At 37.4% G+C, this 20869-nt stretch overlaps 1 protein-coding gene across 2 annotated transcripts; it reads right to left on the reverse strand.

Moving 5' to 3' along the window:
* Positions 1-1272: 1272 nt before the first annotated feature.
* LOC103957982 (RNA-binding protein 2) lies at positions 1273-5838 on the reverse strand. 2 transcript variants are annotated; one of them, XM_009370206.3, is made up of 7 exons: positions 5677-5838; positions 5480-5598; positions 2811-2920; positions 2422-2716; positions 2248-2309; positions 1968-2049; positions 1273-1613 (listed from the first exon to the last, which is right to left on the reverse strand). In XM_009370206.3, the coding sequence occupies exons 2-7, from the start codon at positions 5586-5588 to the stop codon at positions 1513-1515; spliced, it is 759 nt and encodes a 252-aa protein (XP_009368481.2). In that variant the 5' UTR covers positions 5589-5598; positions 5677-5838; the 3' UTR covers positions 1273-1512. The 2 variants fall into 2 exon arrangements, with proteins under 2 accessions (XP_009368481.2, XP_048446168.1); XM_048590211.1 differs by lacking the exon at positions 5677-5838 and adding an exon at positions 4580-4790.
* Positions 5839-20869: the final 15031 nt, after the last annotated feature.

Consider the following 20869-nt stretch of genomic DNA (forward strand, 5'->3'; position numbering starts at 1 on the left):
TCATTAATCACATGATGAGAGAGATACAGCGGTATATCCCGGCAGTGTGTTAATGCCAAGAAGGGTGGGGGGAAGCTCTAGCTCTAGGAGCATAGGATTATGGGTTAGAAGCATTCATTGAAGAGGCAATGGTCTTTGCAATAATTGAGATAGAGTTCAAAGGCCATGTGATGTAATCGGCAGCCCACTAGCTACTTCTTAGCATTGGGAGGGACGATATAGCATAAGCCTCAGTCCTTCACTGTAGTCCAAAAAGGAAAGATTCGGATCAAATTTCTAACACCAAAAGACATGACACCATGCATTGTCTATTCTCATCATGCACTGTCTTTGCTCTTCTATAACTCTACAGGCAGTGCAACCTACAATAAAAGACAAATTAAATAGGGTAGTGATCTTAACATTCTCGTTTTCTCCTCCTGCATTCACGTTCACCTTTTGTTTCTTTCGTTTAATTCTCCTTTGATTTATCCAACCCTAAATACAAGGAGAGAGTGCATCTCCATCAGTAATTCGGCGATCAAATGTGGAACATTTCACCACTTTGATTAGGGTTTCATTCGTTTTCTCCTTATGCATTCACCTTTTGTTCTTTTAATTGATGCTCCTTTAATTTATCCAACCCTAAACCTAAGAAAAAAGGGAGTTGTACGAGAAAAAAAAGAGTGGGGAAATCACTTCCCATACAATATCTATAACGGAAGCCTGCAAATCATGCTAAAAAAAGCCCTAGTTTTCAAGGGGATTGTGCCTCAGCAGCTAGCCACTTCTATAAGACAAGCATTTCTAGTTCTATAACCCAACTCTTGGCCCATTAGGATTGCAACATCCAGATTGCTTCCAACTACTCTTGGATGGCGGCAGTTCATTTCATGTTGCACTTAAATGCTTAAGCCACCTAATTTGGTGATCAAATGTGGAAGATTTCACCCCTTTGATTAGGGTTTTATTCTTCTTCATATGTATCTCCATCCCCAAGAATGATTCCCGCTTCTAAATATGGAGAGCAACTTTCATGGGACACGTACAACACAATGCCTAGTGCTAATGACGCAGTGCCATTTGAAGTCTCCACAACACATTGGGACATTGGAACGGGACACTATGGTGGCAAGATACTCCGGCCATGGAAGTCCTCCAGAATATGGAAACAATCTGTATGGAAACTATCTCTACTAATTTTGCGGTGGTCTATACATGGTATAATGTCAAAGAGAAGAAGATATTCAGAATTAAAAACATTCCTTCGGTAAATTTCGTAGACCATGGAAATGCAAAATCAGATCTCCGTTAAATATAACTACTTTAAAACTGTCTGGATTCAGTACTGGAAACAACAGCGTGCATTACAAGTGCTTACAGTTAGTGTGTGCCCAAGCCTGAGCAATTAACATTGTATATTCTGGGTACAATGTGGTTACCACTACAGAAAGGAGCATATATATGGAATGTATAAGAGCTAATATAATCTTGATTACGTCAACGCAGACGTTTCTCATTACCTAATGCCTATCACCTCTTGTTACGTCCAGGTCCAGACCTGGGACCTGGGAACCGAGAAAACTGCAGCCGCAAGTAATTAGAATCTGGAGCGTGTTCATCCATTTCATAACCTGCGAATGCAAACACAAATGTCAGCATCTACCAGCATTTCAAAAACCACTAGCATGGGAATTATAATGAGCAACGCAAGCTAGTTCTACAGGTTCTAGAGCGCAGAGGTATCATAAACTCCACTCTTAAATTACAAGAAACCATCTATAACATTTTTGTGAACTGCCTCATCCTCTTTACACCTGCTATGCATGAAGAATTCTAGCATAAATTTACCATTTACATGATTGAATAAGGTACCATTGAAATAGCAGTTACGAAGTTATAAAGGAAACAAATAAAAGCAAAACGAAGAAACAAGCTTTCTTTGAAACTGATAGCCACCAAGGTTGATGACAAGAAAAAGCAATCACCTTGCAAGGCACTCATAGCAGTTGCTGCACAGGCTGGATTTTCAAAATCCACAAAACAAAGAATAAGAGGGTCCCCACCACGCTGCATTACGGACAAACCGGAATATTAGTGTGAAGACAGATTATAAACTTCCCGAAAGTCAAACCAAGTAGCACAACAAGAATCTCAAGTCAGAGTGAACAATAAAAACAGAATGACCAAGAATCTCAAGTCAGAGTGAACAATAAAAACAGAATGACCAAGAAAAGTAATTGTTTACAATAATCCTCCCCCACATACGTGTTTGGACTCTTTGCTCACAAGCCTCACTGCTTTGTATCCCACAAAAGGACGAAAGATATCTTGGAGTAATGTAAAGGATGAGCGATGGAAAATTTATTGAGTTAAGCAATAAGATTGGAAACAGCAAAATGCAATAACTCTTAAGCATAATAGAAAGATCATAAAGGATACGAGCTACTTCCCTCCTTGTGCTGTCAGGAGGAAGTCCTTCAACATATAAAGTGCTGGATGCATCCAGAGGTAAAGGAACTGTTTCACGTCCAGGCCTAGCCGTTGCATCTACTGGGAGCTGATTAGCAAGATTCATATTTCGACCATTTGTTAGTAGATCAGAAGACATAGCTCCAGGACGACCCCTCATAGAATGATCAGCCATTGGAGGACCTGACATTCCACCACCAACAGCCCTTCCCATTCCAGCTCCACCAAAAGTACTCACTTCTCCAGAAGCGAACGAAGGCATTTCCTTTAAAAGAAAGTAGGATAATGTTTTAGTACAAAAACAGGGAGCTGTATCACAATGAATAATAAGCATAGTTTCAAATGCTTAAGAAAGTCACCGCATTCTGAAGATAGCGGTCATATGCTGATCCGATTGATCTGCTATCCTTTACAGTCCTAGGACCGCCAATATCATCCTCTCGTGCAAAATAACCATGCATCTCTTGACCTGAAGAGAGGTAGACAATACAGAAAAGTAAGGACCTGTGTGGTGATGTTTTCCAAAACCATCTGCACAAAATGTTTTCAAAAAATGAAAACAAGATAATATTTTTGCATTTTAACATTACAGAATGCATCTGGTAGAATAGTTTGAAAACTGTTTCTTAAAACGAAAACAATGAAAATGAATTTATTGTTAGTATGAGAAAATATTGAATTACAGAATTTGCAATTAAGCAGCAATATTTGAAAATTAGCTTCAGCTAAGTATTATAACCAAACACATAACTAATGTTAATGCATTTTGATAAGACATGCCGATGAACCAAACATTTATTGTGAGTTAGTGCCCTTTTAAATGGCACAAAGTGAAATTGACTTATCCCATGGACGTAGCAAATCTAACCAAAACCATTGTGATTTAGAGCCTTTTAACTGGAACATTCATATCAATCAAACATCCAACACCAAATATACATCCAACACAAGTACAGTATAACCACTCCAGATTTATAAATAAAATAAAGTAATATAAAGCATCACCAAAAAGAGAGATAAAGAAACAGATACAAGTACAGTATAACCATTCCGACACCAATAAGAAACTGATACAATAAAATAAAGCAACATCAAACATCCAACATCAGCTCTATATCCTATACAAGTAGCATCTTCCATATCTCCATTTTACAAGTTCAATAAAGTTCTTGTCGACTCCATTTAACTTGAAATGATACCAAATTCTATCATTCAAATTTATCACATAAGACTTATTCACGTCAAACTTATTATCCAGTACCAAATGTTTTCACATCTGAGACAGAGATGACAACATTGAGAAGGGAGAGAGAGGGAGAGAGAGAGGGAAGAGGGGGGGGGGGATGTTGAAGAAGAAGAGGGTCCACATATTGGTTTCGAAGAATGGCTCTCAGACAGGCTTTGGGAGTGGGGCTGGAGTGCAGGTTTTTAGGGTGTAGAGAGAGTGTGAGAGACGAGATGCAAAGGAGAAAGAAAAGCAGAGAGAGGCGACAAACGTGAAAAGTGAGGGCCAACAACAGATGCTCTGAGGAAGACTGAGATACTCATTCCAGTTGAAAGGTTCCTTTCTGTGTTTCTAACTATTTACCATGTTTCACTTTTCCCCTGAAAACATAATAAATTGGGGAAAAGTTGTTTCCTAACGCGAAAAATAAAAGTTGAGATCCTTTTCAGAATACATTTCTGATGTTTGACAAACTTAATGCACGGAACGCATATTTTACCCTTTATGAAAAAGGCAAGACACTTAGAAAACATTAACAAACAGACATAATTCAGCTGTAAATATTACAACTATTGAACAAGAGAAAAGGCATAAAAGAGGAAATGAAAGAACATAAATCAAGAAACCAATTGAGAAGCAATAGGGGATACCCCATCTAGCAGTTAACAAACAAGGTGGTGATGAACTAGTAAAACTGCTTGCAAGGTTCAAAAGTACAAAGAAAACATACCAATTGAAACATCTACATAAAACTATACAAGGCTATGCTTTTGATCAGTGACTACGAAGTTATAACAAGAACAATTCAACAGACAAAAAACTAAACGAATAAAAAAGGGGATTTGGTTATCAAAATTTATATCAATAATATGCATCATAAATATGCAAGGAGAATCTTATTACCATCATTATTGAAAAATAGCATTAGATTGGAGGACTGGCCGCACTTAAAGGAAGAAGCTACTTGATATCACTTCAGAGGTTTGGGATTTGGTTGGGTTGGGGAAAATACCCATTCTTAAGTACCGTGTAATGTAGTACTTTTCATTTTGCACAAAGGTCTCAACAACCACACTGAACCAGGTTTTGTTGGTTTCAGCTTATTCAGTACGGACTGAAAGAAACATAAGAGCGACAAACTGTGATTTGGTTACAAAGAAAATAACAACAAAAATCATCTGCTAGTAAGGCTTTCTTGAAAGATACATTAAGATATGGAATCATACAAGTATGACTGTTGACCCCGATTGTACCAAGTGCAACAAAAAGGCTAAACTATATTATATGCTTCATGAAGAACCTGAAGATGTAAGAAAATAAACAGAAGCAAACATTTTTCATTTTGTTTTCAAAAAAAGAAAAGAAAAGAAAGGCACCTAGCTACAAAACCAGAATCTGCATATCTGCAGGAATAATTGGCGATAAAAACAAGCAGAGTCATCAGACAACCGAACTGGAATCTTTGTCAACGATAGATACTCTTCACACAAAATTCACCATTTTGAACATAATTTTACAGTGAAACCCGAAAACCCATCAAGAACTACTACAGTAAAAACACTTATAGCACAAAAATCAGACTTCGAGCTAAGTTCGCTTGAGCAGTGTGCTCCCTCTTTACAACCAAGTTCGAATCCTCCACTTCCCATAGTTTCGATTAGATTATAATATCGCTCGAATAAAACACAAAAAAGATCACAAATTTAAATTGTTTGACAACTAAATCTATAATGCAAAAGAATCCAATCACAGTTTCATCCAATTAAAGAAAATAACTATGAGACACGGCCACAGAGGACGAACCGTAGTCAGAACGAGGTCGTTTATGCACGCCGCCAGAGGGACCCAGTTGATGCTGCGGCTGCTGCTGCTGCTGCTGCTGCTGCTGCCGGTTCCATAGGCCGTCCCCCATTTCAGTTTTCCTGCAAATTTCCAAATTTCAGCAAAAAAATTAAGCAATTATAACTAAAAATTTGATAAAAGTCCTAACTTGATTGAACCTTTTCGGCGATTCGAATTCGCGAAACCCTAATTTGATCAAGCTTTTTCCCGCAACAGCTTCAGCTTCTGTGCTTTTTTAAAATTTTTATTTATTTATTTTCAGTGACCTGCTTTGCTCCAGCGAGTGGATTTTGACGTCGATACTCGCCGACGACTCTGATCGCGTGTTTATTCTTTTAGAGTAGTTTTACTGCGGGAGGCCTCATTGGATCCCTTCGACAGTTTAGCAGGGATTTTGCCACGTGGATCATGAGTACACTTGGACCGGCCAGATTGCTTTGCCAAGTTAAGGAGCGAGTCAAATTGCACTCATGCTCCCGTTGGTTTAATCGGACAGTAAACTCCGTTATTTCAATCCGTCAAATGAGACAAAGGCTGCTCATTTTTTTGGGGCAATAAAGAAAGGCTTACCATCTAGGAATATTATTATTCATTAATAAATGAGAGGTCTTAAGTATAATTCTCATTAAAGATGAATTTGAATCATATTATTATTAACTCATTGTGAGGCTAAACCTCATCTCCTTCCGCCTTAATGTAGATAATATCGTTTGTTAAAAAAAAAAAAAAAAAAAAAAAAAAAAAAAGGAAACCTGATGCTCAAGTTTATTTTCTACTCAAGTAAATTGTCGCATAACGTTCCATGTCAATGGGTCATAAGATTTAAAATTTTCACACTACACCTTGAGATTTTAGAACTGTATCAATTATGTTTTTTGTCTAACAAATGTTTTGAGTCCTTAAATTGATGACATTGTAAGCGTGGAACACATAATTGGGTTGACATATATAGCTACATTTGTACCAAATTAACCCAAAAACTCGTCAATTTAATGGATAATTAGACGTTCAAATAGACAAAAGGTGTAAATGTGCAGCTTGAAAAAATGGAAACCTCATGACCCATTTTGAAAAACACTTCAAACCTAAATGGTGTAAAATGTAAGTAACCCTAAAGTTTGCATCACTTCATTTATTTATTTATTTTGTAAATGGTACATTTCATACTAACCAAAACAAGTACAACAAAGCCCATTACAAGTTAAGCACAAAAAAGAAAATGGGCCACAACCACACATAAGAAAACAGCCCAAGAACCTTAGAGCCCATCACACACAAACAAACTACATAGAAAAACCCTAGAAATGCCACCATTTGAAATCAGCACAACTGTTCGCCTCCCACCACGATCACTAGGGATCACACCATGAAGAAACCCGAAATTGGAGAAGAAAGAGGCCACATCATCCACCATGGACCAACACAAGGATTGCCACCACGAGACTAAGGAAGCACGTAGGTGTAAACCCACGAGAAATATCGCCGACAAGGGCGAACAGCGAGAAGGGCCAACAATGGTGATGGTGGGAACACCTGAACTAAAGCTCTACACATTCTCCCATAGATCCGCGACAAATTGCGATACATAGAGGCAGTAACCGATCAGAGATTATGGAGCCAAAAGAAAAATATGATGGGGGCTTGGGTCAAGGAAGGAAACGGGTGTTTGGAAAAAGAGCTCAGAATGGTGAGAACAAAAGCAAAAGTAGGAAATGAAGGGAGAGATGATGAAGATTGTAAGGAAGGGGTGGGAAAATTGTAGACATCAGGAAGAGCTAGATAAAACTGAAAACAAACTAACCACAAAAACAAACTGCACAGTAAACCATCAGGAATAGCTAGATCAATGAGAAGAAAACCTCACATGCCGGTGAGAAAGATTTTCACAGGGGAAAGAAAAGCTCTCACATAGTTCCACTTCATTCTATACATTGATAGACTTATCACCTAAATTAAAGAAACCATACACCACCTAATTTGTATGCACGGTGAAGTCTGAAATTTACTTGTTATTCATTTTGTACGTATCAGATTGTAACATAGTACATGAAGATAAATTGTTACTCCAAACCAAAGCAAACAATAAAACCAACGCTGCAACAAAAATTACACAGAAGCTAGCTAGTTTCCAAATCAGTTAACTGCAAGGCTTAGTCAGGAAACGGAACTAGAAATGGAGGCAAAACTTGGCGGGTTTGGTATCTTTACCATCCCTTCCAGCATCAGTACGATCTTCTTCATCGAAGGGCGAAATGCTAGCTCATCTTGGATGCACCAAAGTCCTATCTTAACCATCTTCTGAAGTTCATTCTTGTCGACATCTTCATCCTTTACTAGCTTATCCAGTTCGTCGACTTCCAAACAATGGTATAACCAATTCTCAAGGATAACTTGATCCTCATATGTCCATATTCACACATCTTCTGTAGCATATAATCTCTAATAACACAACCCCGAAGTTGTATACGTCTGTTTTCACTGTTATGGGAACGTTTCTATGCCACTTAGGTGCAACATAACCTCGTGCTCCTCTTAACCTGGTATATGTCCTAGTTTGGTCGCAGCTTGGCAAAACCAAAATCAGCAAGCTTTGCACATTTTTGGTCACTCATTAGTATATTTTCCGGCTTGATGTCACAGTGGATGATCTGTGTGTCATACTCTTCGTGTAAATAAAGTATGCCTTGAGCTACATTAAGACATATGCCAATATTTTCCTTCCAAGTTGGTCTTCTATCCGATTGAAAAAGGAAATCTACAAGTGAGCCATTGGTCATGTACTCGTAAACTAGAAGCGTTTTTGATCCCTTGTGACGGTCCCTCGTGACAGTAGCCAAGCAATTTAACCAGATTTTTGTGATGTGTCATTCCGATTGCATTCATCTCATTTCGAAATTCCCGGTCTCCTTGATCCGCCATTTTCTCTAGTTTCTTGATGGCCACTACTCTCCCACCATTTGATGGTATGACCCCTTTATAAATTGTCCCAAAGGCTCATTTGCCCACTTGATCACTAAAACCTTTGGTTGCCTTTTCAAGCTCACAATATGATCGCAGCGCGACATCTTCAACAAACCCGCCATTTTCTGAATTCGGAATCTTTTTGTAATCCGCAACACAATATCTATAAATAACAAAACTGGTAATTGCTAGAATAATAAGTGCAAAAGTTAGCATTGCAATACCGCCGATAAAGATTCATGTTCGAAGTTGGTCTTTTCTTGCTTTACTTACAGTTTTGATCATAGTTGAGCCACTTCCGTCAGTTCTTCCAAATGTTAGTGGAAACCTTTGTTTTTGGCACATCTTGTCACTATAAACTGCAGCTTCACAGTTGCAATCTCTCAAGTAGTCCTCTCTACAAGCAGTCTCAGTAATGTTGAGAACAGAATATGGGGTGTGCTCTTACACAAAACCATCCATATCAGCAATGGAATATGTAATTCTATTCTCGTCCGGGCAACCAACAGTACTTACATTCCTCATGCAGCCTAAATCTCTTTGGCGTTGATCAATGAAAACAAAACCAGGAAGACAAACACAAGGTGGATCCTGATCAATGGGAACACAATATGTATTTAACCCACAGTGCCCTAGTGGAGCGCACTTATCATAAGATGATGACCACTGAACTGACCATGAATCGTTATGAATCAAAGAATGGGAGTATAACCGGAGTATACCATCAAAGTCAATCGTCATCCGGTACATACCCATATCAAACAGCTGGTTCTGATTCATATTGTTACATATTTTGTAATTGGTGGAATTGATGAGATATAGCTACCCATTGTGATCAAGGTTGAGAGACATTGTATCCAGCCCTGAATATCCCAGTATTCCAATAAGCATGATAAGGTTGTAATACAATCAGACCCTCCAGGTACTTCACTAGGTTCCCATCACGCTGCATCGAAAGTCTAAACATTCCGCTTGTATGATTTGTGTCCGAGATGCTGGAGACAATCTTGTTTCCAACTAGCAGTCGCTGGCTAGATGCAATGGTATCGGTTGAAGTATCAAAACTCTGCCAAATGATACAAATTTACTAGAATCGAGCATGGAAGCCGAGGTAGCAGGCTCATAAATGTTCGAAATGGTTGCTGGTACAACTTGGTTATCTGGCGACATGACCATTATTCCTTTACCACTCAAAAGTAGCTTTACATCATTAGAGAGTGGCAGCGAAGCATCGCGGTTTGCTGTCCATACGATTGTTTTCTGTTGGATTTTCGCATACTAGATGCCTACCGCCAACTTGTTGCCTTCGTTGTAAAATTTGAACGCAAACTAGCCCAAATTTGACAGCCAGTATGACTTGTTATCGGCATTTAGAGAAACACCAAGCCTAATGTTGCCGATTTCTTGCTGACCAATTGCAAAAGAAAATGCAGTAGTTTGCAGAAGAAAAAGAAAAAGCAGAATTGCAGACATTTCGTCTAAGTTTTTTGTGTGATTTCGGGGGGCTTAAGTTTTCCTAACGACTTTAATCCTGCGTATGTTTTTCAAGTTGAGAAAAAAGATATTTCATTCCATCAGGAAGTCAATATCCCAAGTGTCCAGAAAGTGTGGCAGCCATATTTGTTGCTGTTTCGCAACAAGAAATAATGTGTTTGGTCAAGGATGACTTTCTGAATCAAAAACTGATGACTGATGGAGGAGCATCAAGGAAAAAAGAAATGGCATTTTCTTTTATCAAAAGAGGAAGAAAATAAGGTCAAATGTGTTGAATAATAGGTGCCGTGTAGTTCATTGCTCTTCTGTTGAACAACAATCCAGGTTCTGAATTGGTCATATTCCACAATGTTTTTCTACACACAGAATTTCATGCAACATGGGGCATCAATATAAAAGAAATTACATGGATAATATTTACAAAGTTATTGACCAAAACATCACAATACATATAATATATACACACACTAAGCAATCCAAAGTCCAATATAACAAAGCATCAATAAACAAATTTGAAAGGATTATTAAAGTTAAATGTTTCAATAAAAAATATGAAACCCTAGCACTCAAGTAAGAGGTAGAGCAAAGGAGAAACCAAAAAATTTATAACCAAAAAATTTTATAAATCTTATTATTGTTTGTTGAATTGATTTACAATTTGAGATTGACAAAATATATGAAGGGAATGAGAATAGCTTTGGAGTCTCTCGATTAAATGTCAAGGTTTTTTTTTTTATGAAGGAAATTAAATGTTATAAGGATTTGATTTAATGTCATATAACTTTAAACAAAATATTAGAAATAATGTTGGGATGGGAATAGAAAAAGACGATTTAGTAGTGTTGATTTCCTTGACAGGGGATATGAAAAGCTGCAGCGTTTGACACACATGCATATAGCCCACCCGCTCACTTTTTTCAACAATTCATTGCCCATGATTCTTCAAAAGAGAGGATGAATTCTATGGCATGGAGACATTGCATTATATGTAGAGTAAATTTTAACAATGATATCTCAACTTCAACTCAGTTAAAACAATGGTACTTCAACTAAAAATTCATTAGCATTGGTCCCTCAACTCATCAAAACGTGCAGCAGCTATAGGCCCTCAACTAAAAATTCATTACCAATGGTCCCTCAATTTTAATCCAACAAGAGAAATGATCCCTTAACTTTAATCTAATTGTAGTTATGGTCCTTCTAACATAACTCATTTTGACAAAATTTTGACGAAGTTGACGAAAATGACCATAGCTACACGTTTTGATGAGTTGATAGACTAATGATAATGAATTTTTACTTGAGAGACTATTACTCTAATTTGATTAAAATTAAGAAACCATTATTACAATTTACTCTTATATATAAATTTCTTTCTACCACAGAATGTCACAGGAAAAGTACAACTATATCTTGTAAGTTGCTTTCTAGAAAAGAGCACCAAACTGTTTGATTATTGTCCTTATAAATGTCAATTATACAACTAATTTCTCCATTGAGTACAAGTAATAGGTGCTAACTGACTTAATTAACTGGTTATGTATTTGAAAATAATAACAAAACTTGCTCCATCTACAAAGGACTCTTGTCCTATAGCCGTTTAGAAGTCTAACCCCTTTATTTTCTAGTAATTGAATCCAAGATAATCTCAACTAACTGAAAAACCTACTCATGATGAAACTCTGAATTAACAGTAAAAACCAACAAATCAAAAGAATATTGAAATGAAATTGGAAAAAAGTTTTTTCTTTATTTATTCTCTTAAGCACTTAATGCCATCTAATCAACACATTTTGCATATCCACGTCCCCACAAACTCCTCTAATCATGCAACATCATTGACACAACGATGACTAAAGACTATAAAACTAAAAGAATTTTCCTTTTTTCCTTTTGCTTCTATAGATTTTGCATCCAAATTCACAATTTTAAAAAATAAAAAAAATTAATCAAGATAATCATCATCAACAATTTCTAACAAGGCATGATAGTCTATAGTCTTGGTGTCATACCTCAACCCCAACCCTAACCCAACACTCAAAACTTTGACCAAATCACACACATCTGTAAAGAAGTGTATAAAGAAAGATTTGCGGAAGTAATTTTCTTTTATCAATACAAGGACAATTCGTACAATGGGACTTCTAATCAAAGACGTAATTTAGCCTACATTATAGGTCTACAAAAATCATAAATTACAAATAATTTCCGAAATTAAGCCAAAAGATATCAAGGATTATATCGTTGACTTCTCAATACTCTCCTTCAAGTTGGAGAATGGGTGTGAAGAACTCTCAGCTTGTGGAATATTCCTTGAGAAAATTTCCTTCCCCAATGCCTTAGTGAGTACGTCTGCAAGTTGATGTGAATAGGCAACAAATCTTGTGACAACTGAACTATCTTGTATTTTATCCCGGATGAAGTGGCAATCCATTTCTATGTGTCTGGTTCGCTCATGAAAAACTGGATTAGTAACAATGTGATGAGTCATTTTGTTGTCACAATAAAGTAAGGCCAGTCTTGGATGTACTAGACCTACATCTTTAATAAATATCGCAGCCATAATAATTCACAACAAGTTCCAGCCATGGCTTGATATATTAGCCTCTGCTGATAAACCATCTTGTATTTTATCCCGGATGAAGTGGCAGTCCATTTCTATGTGTCTGGTTCGCTCATGAAAAACCGGATTAGCAACAATGTGATGAGTCATTTTGTTGTCACAATAAAGTAAGGCCGGTCTTGGATGTACTAGACCTACGTCTTTAATAAATATCACAGCCATAATAATTCACAACAAGTTCCAGCCATGGCTTGATATTTAGCCTCTGCTGATAACAAAGACACAGTCTTTTGTCTCTTTGACCTTGACCTCCAACGTATCAATGAAGAGCAAAAAAAAAAAAAAAAAAACCTATAGTTGATATTTGTGTTGTAGGCCATCTTGCTCAATCCCAATCATAATATGCACTTAAGACCAATTCATTCTGAGAAGGGAAGAACAAACCTTGTCCAGTTGTACTTTTTATATTTTCAAAATCTGAAGGGTTGCTTCCATGTGTGGTGCGCGAGGTTCGTGTATAAAGCTAGTCAACACTTGTACTAAATAGGTTATATCCGGCCAAGTGATTGTTAGATATAGCAAACGCCCCACCAATCTTCTATATTTCGCTGGATCTTTAAGGACTTCACCATGTCAGATAGCTTCAGATTTTGTTCCATGGGAAATCCCACAAGGCGAGCTCCCAAGATACCTCTGTCCTTCAATATTTCTAAAGCATGTTTACATTGGGAAATAAAAATCTCATTCTTTGAATGTGACACTTTAATGCCTAGAAAATATTTAAAATTGACAAGATCCTTAATTTTGAAATGACCGTTGAGAAACAGTTTTACAGCACCAACGGTGCTTAAAACATTGCAGTGACCAAGATATCGTCAACATAAATTAAAAGTGTTTTTTCTTGGTAAATAAAAAGTAGTTAGCTCTTGATTATATTTAACCGGCAAATTGAATAGCTTCTGAGAACTTTGCAAACCATTGACGAAAAGTTTGTTTTAACCTATAAAGAGACTTGCTAAGGCAACAAACTAAATTCTGCCCCTGTCGCCGGAGAACAAGAGGATGAGTCATATAAATTTCTTCATGAAAGTCACCACGGAGAAAAGTGTTGTTAACGTCTAGTTGATGGAGAGACCACTGCTGTGAAGAAGAAAGAGCCAATAAACATCAAATTGACCATTTTGGCAGTGGGAGAAAATGTATCATGAAAATCAATACCTCAAGCTAAATATAGCACTTGGTAACTAAACATACCTTATATCGTTCAATGGAGTCATCAGAACGATGCTTGGTTTTGTAAACCCAATGATAACCAATTGGAGATTTACTAACAAGGAAATAAGTGAGAGTCCAAGTACGATTAGCTTTCAGAGCTTCTAATTCGAAACCCATGGTAGCTTGCTAATGAGGGGATTGAGTAGCTTCCTCATAAGTCCAGGTTTCAACTTGGTGAGTAATATTTGCAAGAAATGATTGTTGTGCAGGTGAGAAACTATGATAAGTGAGATACTTAGCAAGTGGATACCTTGTATCAGAGGTGTGGCCAGACAACGAAAACAATGAATAGCTTGTTGGGTATAGAGTAGGGCAGACATTGTCATGTAACACTGGAGGCAGAAAAGAGTGACGGCCATAACGACTGAGCACCGGTGCTGGAGCAATGAAGGGTACAACATCTGCTGGCAATAAGACGATAGCGGCTGTAGGTTCGATGGGTGTTGCAGGCATCGAAACAGGATAAGGAGCTACAGGACATAGTGGTGAAGGCATGGCAGATGATACTGTGTCTAAAGACTACAGTAGAAAATCATCTGCAAGTTAAGCAATGGCGAGAGGTTCACGAAGTGGTGTTGGGTGTAACATAAATTCGGGAAGGGTTATGACTAGGGATGAGGTTCATGTATGATAACTAAAGTGGAATGGGACATGATTTGAGGTGATGTTTGGTATCGTTTGGTATGCAGACGGGACAGGACGGAACGGAATGGGATAGGACGGAATGGGACAGGACGGAACGGAACGGAATGGGAGCAAAGTTGCCCTCGGATGGAAACAAGGAGGAAGAAGAAGGAGACGTAGAGGTTATAATTTTGTGTTCCACGGATGTGGAACGAGTCGTTCCAGGGGGGTGAGGTGGAACAAAAATTCACCCAAAACTCGTCCCGTGGAACAGCTCGTTCCACCCATTTTAGGTGCACCAAACGTGGGACGGAACGCCTTGTCCCACTCTGTTCCGTCCCGTCCCACGTACCAAACGGTACCTTTGGGGTGGTGAGGTTTGATATAGGAATATGGTTTCATGAAAGATAACATCACAACTAGTAAAAATTTGGTTAATGGTAAAATTATATAGTTTATATGCCTTCTGACCAACGAGATATCCTAGAAAAATGCATTTGTGGGCACATTAAGAAAATTTGTGAGAAACATTTGTATCAGTGGCAAAAGCAAGACATCTAACAACTCGAAGGTGAGAAAAAATGGGTGATAAATGTTCAAAAGGTGTTTTTTTTTTCCTAAGGATTGGTGTAGGAAGACAATTAATGAGATGAACAACAATGAGTACACGTTCACCCCAAAAATGGAAGGGAAAATTAGGTTGAAAATGTAAGCCATGGGCTATTTCAAGTATATGGCAGTGTTTTCATTCTACGACCCCATTTTGTTGAGACGTATAAACACAAGAATGTTGGTAAATTACCCCATGATCTTTAAAGAAATCACAAAGGAAAAAAATTTCCCCATCATTGTCGACTCGTATTTAGCGATTAGATGTATTAAATTGATTATTGACAAAGGAGAAAAAATTATTGAGGATATTTTGTGTTTCAGTTTTGTGTTGTATAAGAAAGATCTATGTAAAACAAGAATAACATCTATTGTGGTAAAAAAATATTTTGCCCTAGAAGTAGAGGCAACTTTGAATGGCCTAAATATCACAGTGAATCGAATAAAACGGTTTTATAGTTGTAATCAAAGTAACACCAAAAGATAATCGACTCTGCTTGGCTATAATGGACAAACATCGAAAGCATTATTGGACATAAAAGAAAAATGCAACAATTGTTTTGACATCAAATCTAATCTAGAGGCTGTTAAGTGACCTAAACGCTGCACAACTTTGTAGGTGAGAGTACAAGGTTGCAAAACCGCCTAGGATGGTCAGACCAATCATCGTCCTTGTCGTTAGGTTCTGCATGACACTAATAAGGAAAAAAAGCTATGAAATAATGTAATCCACTTGACATCAAATTGACTTTAAAAGTAAGCACACATAGCACATCTTGCAGTTTAAAAGTTGAACCCAAAGGAATGTAACCAATAGAGAGTATGTGAGCTTGCTCTCCCTTGGGTAACAAAACTGGCACCATTTTTGTATGTTAACACCATTACTAAGAAATTTGGGTGAGGAAGTGATAAGCTCCGTTGCACCACAGTCGATTATCCATTGATGAAGGTGCAAAGGTGATTTTGACAAACCTGTCTGAGTTGCATTGGCCTTTGGAGCATCACTTCCCTAGCCATTCATAATTAGACAAATTTGTTGAAACTGGACGTTGGAAAGCCCAGACATGACGGACTGCATCTTCTCATTGGTGGCTGCATTTTCTAAAACTTGATTTGCTGAGGAAGAACTCATTTGCTTCTTGAAACAGTTGTTCCCTTTTTTGTGGTTAACCTTAGGCAAATGATGACCCGGTGGATACCTGTTAAGTTGATAACATGTGCCAATAATATGGTAGTTTTGGTTGTAATGAGTGCAATGTAGAGGTTTTCGAATGAAAGAGCTAGAAAAATAAGATTACTTTAAGCCACCTTAACAAACAACCATGGTTATTGTGTCTATAATGCCCTGCAAAGTAGGAAGGCTCATTTGCTTCTCTTCCTAGGAAATAGAGGCACAAGCCTGATGAACGATGGGTAAATGATTCATCAATAAAACTTGCCATCAAATGTCACTATAAGAGTCATTAAGTTTCAGGAGAATTTGCACCAATTTTTTCCTCTCATTATATGCTCCTTAAATGCAAGAAACACAATTCCTCCCAAATCGCATGAATTTCAATCATATCAAGGATACTATCATAGATATCTGAGTCAAAGGAGTTGATAATCCATGCAATGATCATGTCATTGCATCTCTGCCACAAAGCATGATCATCTAGCTTGGTCTTGGCAGAAGGCTGTGTGACGATGCCATCAACAAAGCCAAGCTTATTTTTGGCACTCAATGAGATCTTCGTAGCACAGGACCAGGTAGAATAATTATCCCCATTGAGGGGTTTTGAAACCAACATCATGGAAGGATGATCAGAATGATGGATGAATAATGGGTTGGAAATATCAACCTTGGCATTAGAATTGCTTCCATAAATCTCGTCGATGGCCATGAAAGGTTATGTGAAAATTGCAAGAGAAAAGGTAAAGACAAGAACTAGGGTTTCAACTTAGCTCCGATACCATGTAAAGAAATGTATAAAGAATGATTTGCATAAGTAATTTTCTTATATTGATACAAGGAAACTTTATATAATGAGACTTCTAATCAAGGAAGTAATATATCGTAAATGGGTCCACAAATAATTACAAAACTAATGTCACTAAATGAGCCATCCTTCCCTCCCTCTCTCACTCTGCACACCAACACCTTGGCCACCCCATTTCATCACCACACTTTCATTCGCCCTCTTTTTCCCCAACATGCATTGACAAATAATGAATGTCAAAAGAAAGATGAAGGGATTCATGATTCTCTAGTTGAGGAACCTGTAGTAAGAGGTCGGTCTGATGATAGAAAATTTGTTAGGTTGGATAAGTCTCGATCTATATCGAGAGGAAAATTTCCTACTGAAGATGAATGTGCATTCTATTGCCAAAAATGTCATTGGAAGAAAGATTATCCTAAGCTAACGGGTAAAGACAAAAGGCAGGTACAAGGGTCATAAAAAAGATTGTCCTAAACACTGGGGCAAATATAAAGGAACAATAGAATATGAATTTAGGTTGCAAAAATAATGAGGATGAGTTTGAGTTTGCTTTAACTGGGATAAATATTCCACTAAGTTTGTTTTGGATAAGGGTTTTACTCACCATATGTGATTAGTTGTAAACATGCTCGAATGTAGGAGCATCGCTGATCAAAGAAGGCATAATCTTACGAGTTGTTGGTATTCAGACCATCTTTATCATTAATAAAACTAGAATAAAACTGAGAGAAAGATGGAGATTTGAGTAAGAGGCAGCAGCAGGGTAAACGAAATAGAGAGCAGATAGCTATTTTTTCACAAAGAGAGATTTTTTTATTTTTTTTGGATTAAATGTCCTAGTACATGGGACAGCTGCTAAGGCAATTGGGCAGCCATTTACAAAAAATCTAAGCCATACATATGGCAATAGATTAGAGATCCAAAGCATTGCAAATTACATAAAAAGACATCAAAGTTAAACAGCAAAAAACAGGAGCAAAAGATTAACTTTAACATTTCATCTTAATGCTTTGCTGCTTCACTCCCAAAAGTTCTCTTAGTTAAATGAATTTGTCCTTTGGTAATGCCTTGGTGAAGATATCAGCAACTTGATCTTCTGTCATGCAGTAAACCACATCCACTTCCTTGCCTTCAACAGCACTTCTGATGTAGTGATGCTTCAGAGCAATATGTTTTGACTTCCCGTGATAGATTGGATTATTGCTCATGGCAATAGCTGACTTGTTGTCATAAAGGATAGGAGTTGCTCATTCTTGTTTCTCACCAAAGTCTTGCATAATTCCTCTCAGCCACACTGCTTGAGAAGTTGCAATTGAAGCTGACACATACTCAGCCTCTATCATTGATAATGCAACTGATTTCTGCTTCTTAGATGCCCAAGAGAATGCACCAGTCCTTAATGTAAAAGTATAGCCAGATGTGCTCTTTAAATCATCCACACTACCCCCCCTCCAATCACTATCACTATCACAGAACTCATACAATTTTGGCTCAACATTCCTTTCATACATAATACCAAAGTCAAGTGTACCTTGTAGGTATCTTAGGATCTTCTTTGCATCTCCATAGTGAATTCAAGTAGGCTTGTTCATAAATCTGGACAACAAGCTTGCATCATACATAATATTAGGTCTAGTCGCTATCAAATACAATAAACTCCCAACTAGGCTTCTATACATAGCTTTATCAACATCACCACTACCATCTTCTCTTTGAAACTTTTCATTCACAACTAGAGGTGTTGCAGCAGGCTTGCAACCAACCATTTTGAATTTTTCTAAAAGTGTTTTTACATGTTTCTTTTGAGTAATAAAGATACCATCATTTGATTAAATGATACCAATTCCCGAAAAATAATGTAACATGCCTAGATCACTCATCTATATTTCCTCATCATGTCATTCTTGAAATTCAAGATCATTTTTTTCACTACTTCTAGTATAAACCAATTCATCAACATATAAGGAAACGATAATGATATTTGAAGTACCCTCGATTTTGACATAGAGGGCAAGTTCATTCTCACTTATTTGAAATCCCCTTTCATTGAAGTATGAGTTGATCTCTCCATACCATGCTCTTGGAGCTTGTTTTAGGCCCTAAAGTGCCTTCTTAAGATTGTACACCTTGCGCTCTTGTCTTTTACAAATAAATCCTTGAGGTTGATCAACAAACACCTCTTTTTTTTGGACTTCATTTAGGAAAGCGGACTTGACGTTAAGTTAGTGTAGAAACCACCCATTTTAAGCAACTACATAAATAAGGCCTCTAATTGTTTCATGTCTAGCTACCGATGCAAAGGTTTCTTGGAAGTCAATCCCAAGTTTCTGAGAATAACCCTTTGCTACCAATCTAGCTTTATTCCTCTGAACAAAACCATCTTAATTGAGCTTAGTCTTATAAATCCACTTTACTCCAATGATGAAGTTGTCACAAGGTATGTCCACTAGTTGCCATGTCTTGTTTTTCACAATAACATTGATTTCTTTTTGCATTGCAGCCTTCCATGTATCTTCTTTCACCACATCATCAAAGTTTTCCGGTTTTACAACACAAAAATTACAGCTTTTATAGACTTTATAAGTGTTGGAAATATGCCCTGAAAGTCAATCTTTGGAAGAAACCTTTCAAGACAATGAATTGATGTATATATGACTCTTATACATCGGAAGGCAAAGATACTATTTAGGACTATCTCAATGAACGAAATATGTCCTAAATAGTGAATCCATGGACAATGGATCGATGGAAGAAGTAACCTAATAATGTTAGATTACAGAGACCTTCTTCTCATAACCATCATGTCCAAAAAAGGTTCCTGGTCATAAGGATTGTCGGAGGGATACTGACAATCCATAGACTGGTACATACTATGTCCGCTTCAATTGGAAGGATGGAAAGTCTCATCCCATTCGTATAGCGACACTAAGACAAGCATGTAGGTGCTCATTAAGGGAATGAGTTCACTGAACACAATCGAACGAGAGTACTTGCATGGAGGTCTACTCACATGTCAAGCAAGTAACTCTAATGGTTGGAATAATGTAAGTAATCCTTTGACCTGAGGCATCGTCGTTGTCTTGTGGTTAAGTACTTAATCTTTGATTATGTTAAAGTCATTCCATTCGCGAGTGTCCAAGGCATCGTTGGGGTTAAGCCACTTAGCCATGAAGGCAAGTGAATGCGCAACAAGGAATCTCTAATCCTCGATAAGAGAGGATGAATACTCTAAGATATGATTCGGGAATCTTCGGCCGAAGTATCGAGCGTAATAAAGGAAAGCGTTCCTATACGTCTCAAATGAATCATATAAGAAGGAATAATCACATTAGGGGTTTGACATTATAAATCCATACCCTAGTAATGTGATTGAGAGTATTGTTTTAGAGAAGGATCGAATTACATTGTAATTCCAACTGAATAGGTTCTCCGAATAACTTCTACATTAGCTTGGGTAGCCATGATATATGGTTAGATGTCACTCATGGCTTGTGAGTTCTTCTAGATGATTAAATGTAGTCATTAAAAGGAAGGTGAATTAAAAGTAAGTTTTAATTCACTAAGTGATTGGATAATCAATTGGATTGGTGCCAATCACCTCACTGCCTTGCTAATTAGAACCTAAAAGATTGTTCACCAAAACACTCTTGTAGTGAGTAACTAATGGATGAAGGAAATAATTAATTGGATTAATTAAGTGTTTTGATTAATTTAGAAAGTCTAAAGAAATCATAAAAGCGATAAAGATCGTTTTGGGCTTAAAGAAACGTTCGGGTTTAATTGGGCCCATTGGGCCAAAACCCATTGGGCTTTTATTCAAGCATTGGATGACTTGAAATAATTAAA

Source organism: the organism of the source record quoted next, unplaced genomic scaffold (genome assembly GCF_019419815.1).
Source record: "Pyrus x bretschneideri cultivar Hongxiangsu unplaced genomic scaffold, Pyrus_bretschneideri_v1 Contig1, whole genome shotgun sequence".
NCBI classification, from domain to species: Eukaryota; Viridiplantae; Streptophyta; class Magnoliopsida; order Rosales; family Rosaceae; genus Pyrus; species Pyrus x bretschneideri.

What these genes read in the sequence shown, in the direction of transcription:
- LOC103957982 (XM_009370206.3), bottom strand. Translation starts at nt 5,588, where the DNA reads ATGGGGGACGGCCTATGGAACCGGCAGCAGCAGCAGCAGCAGCAGCAG. An exon ending in ACGACCTCGTTCTGACTACG is followed by an intron (nt 2,921 to 5,479) that starts GTTCGTCCTCTG and finishes ACCTCTCTTCAG; the next exon opens with GTCAAGAGATGCATGGTTAT. An exon ending in TGCTATGAGTGCCTTGCAAG is followed by an intron (nt 1,614 to 1,967) that starts GTGATTGCTTTT and finishes TTGCATTCGCAG; the next exon opens with GTTATGAAATGGATGAACAC.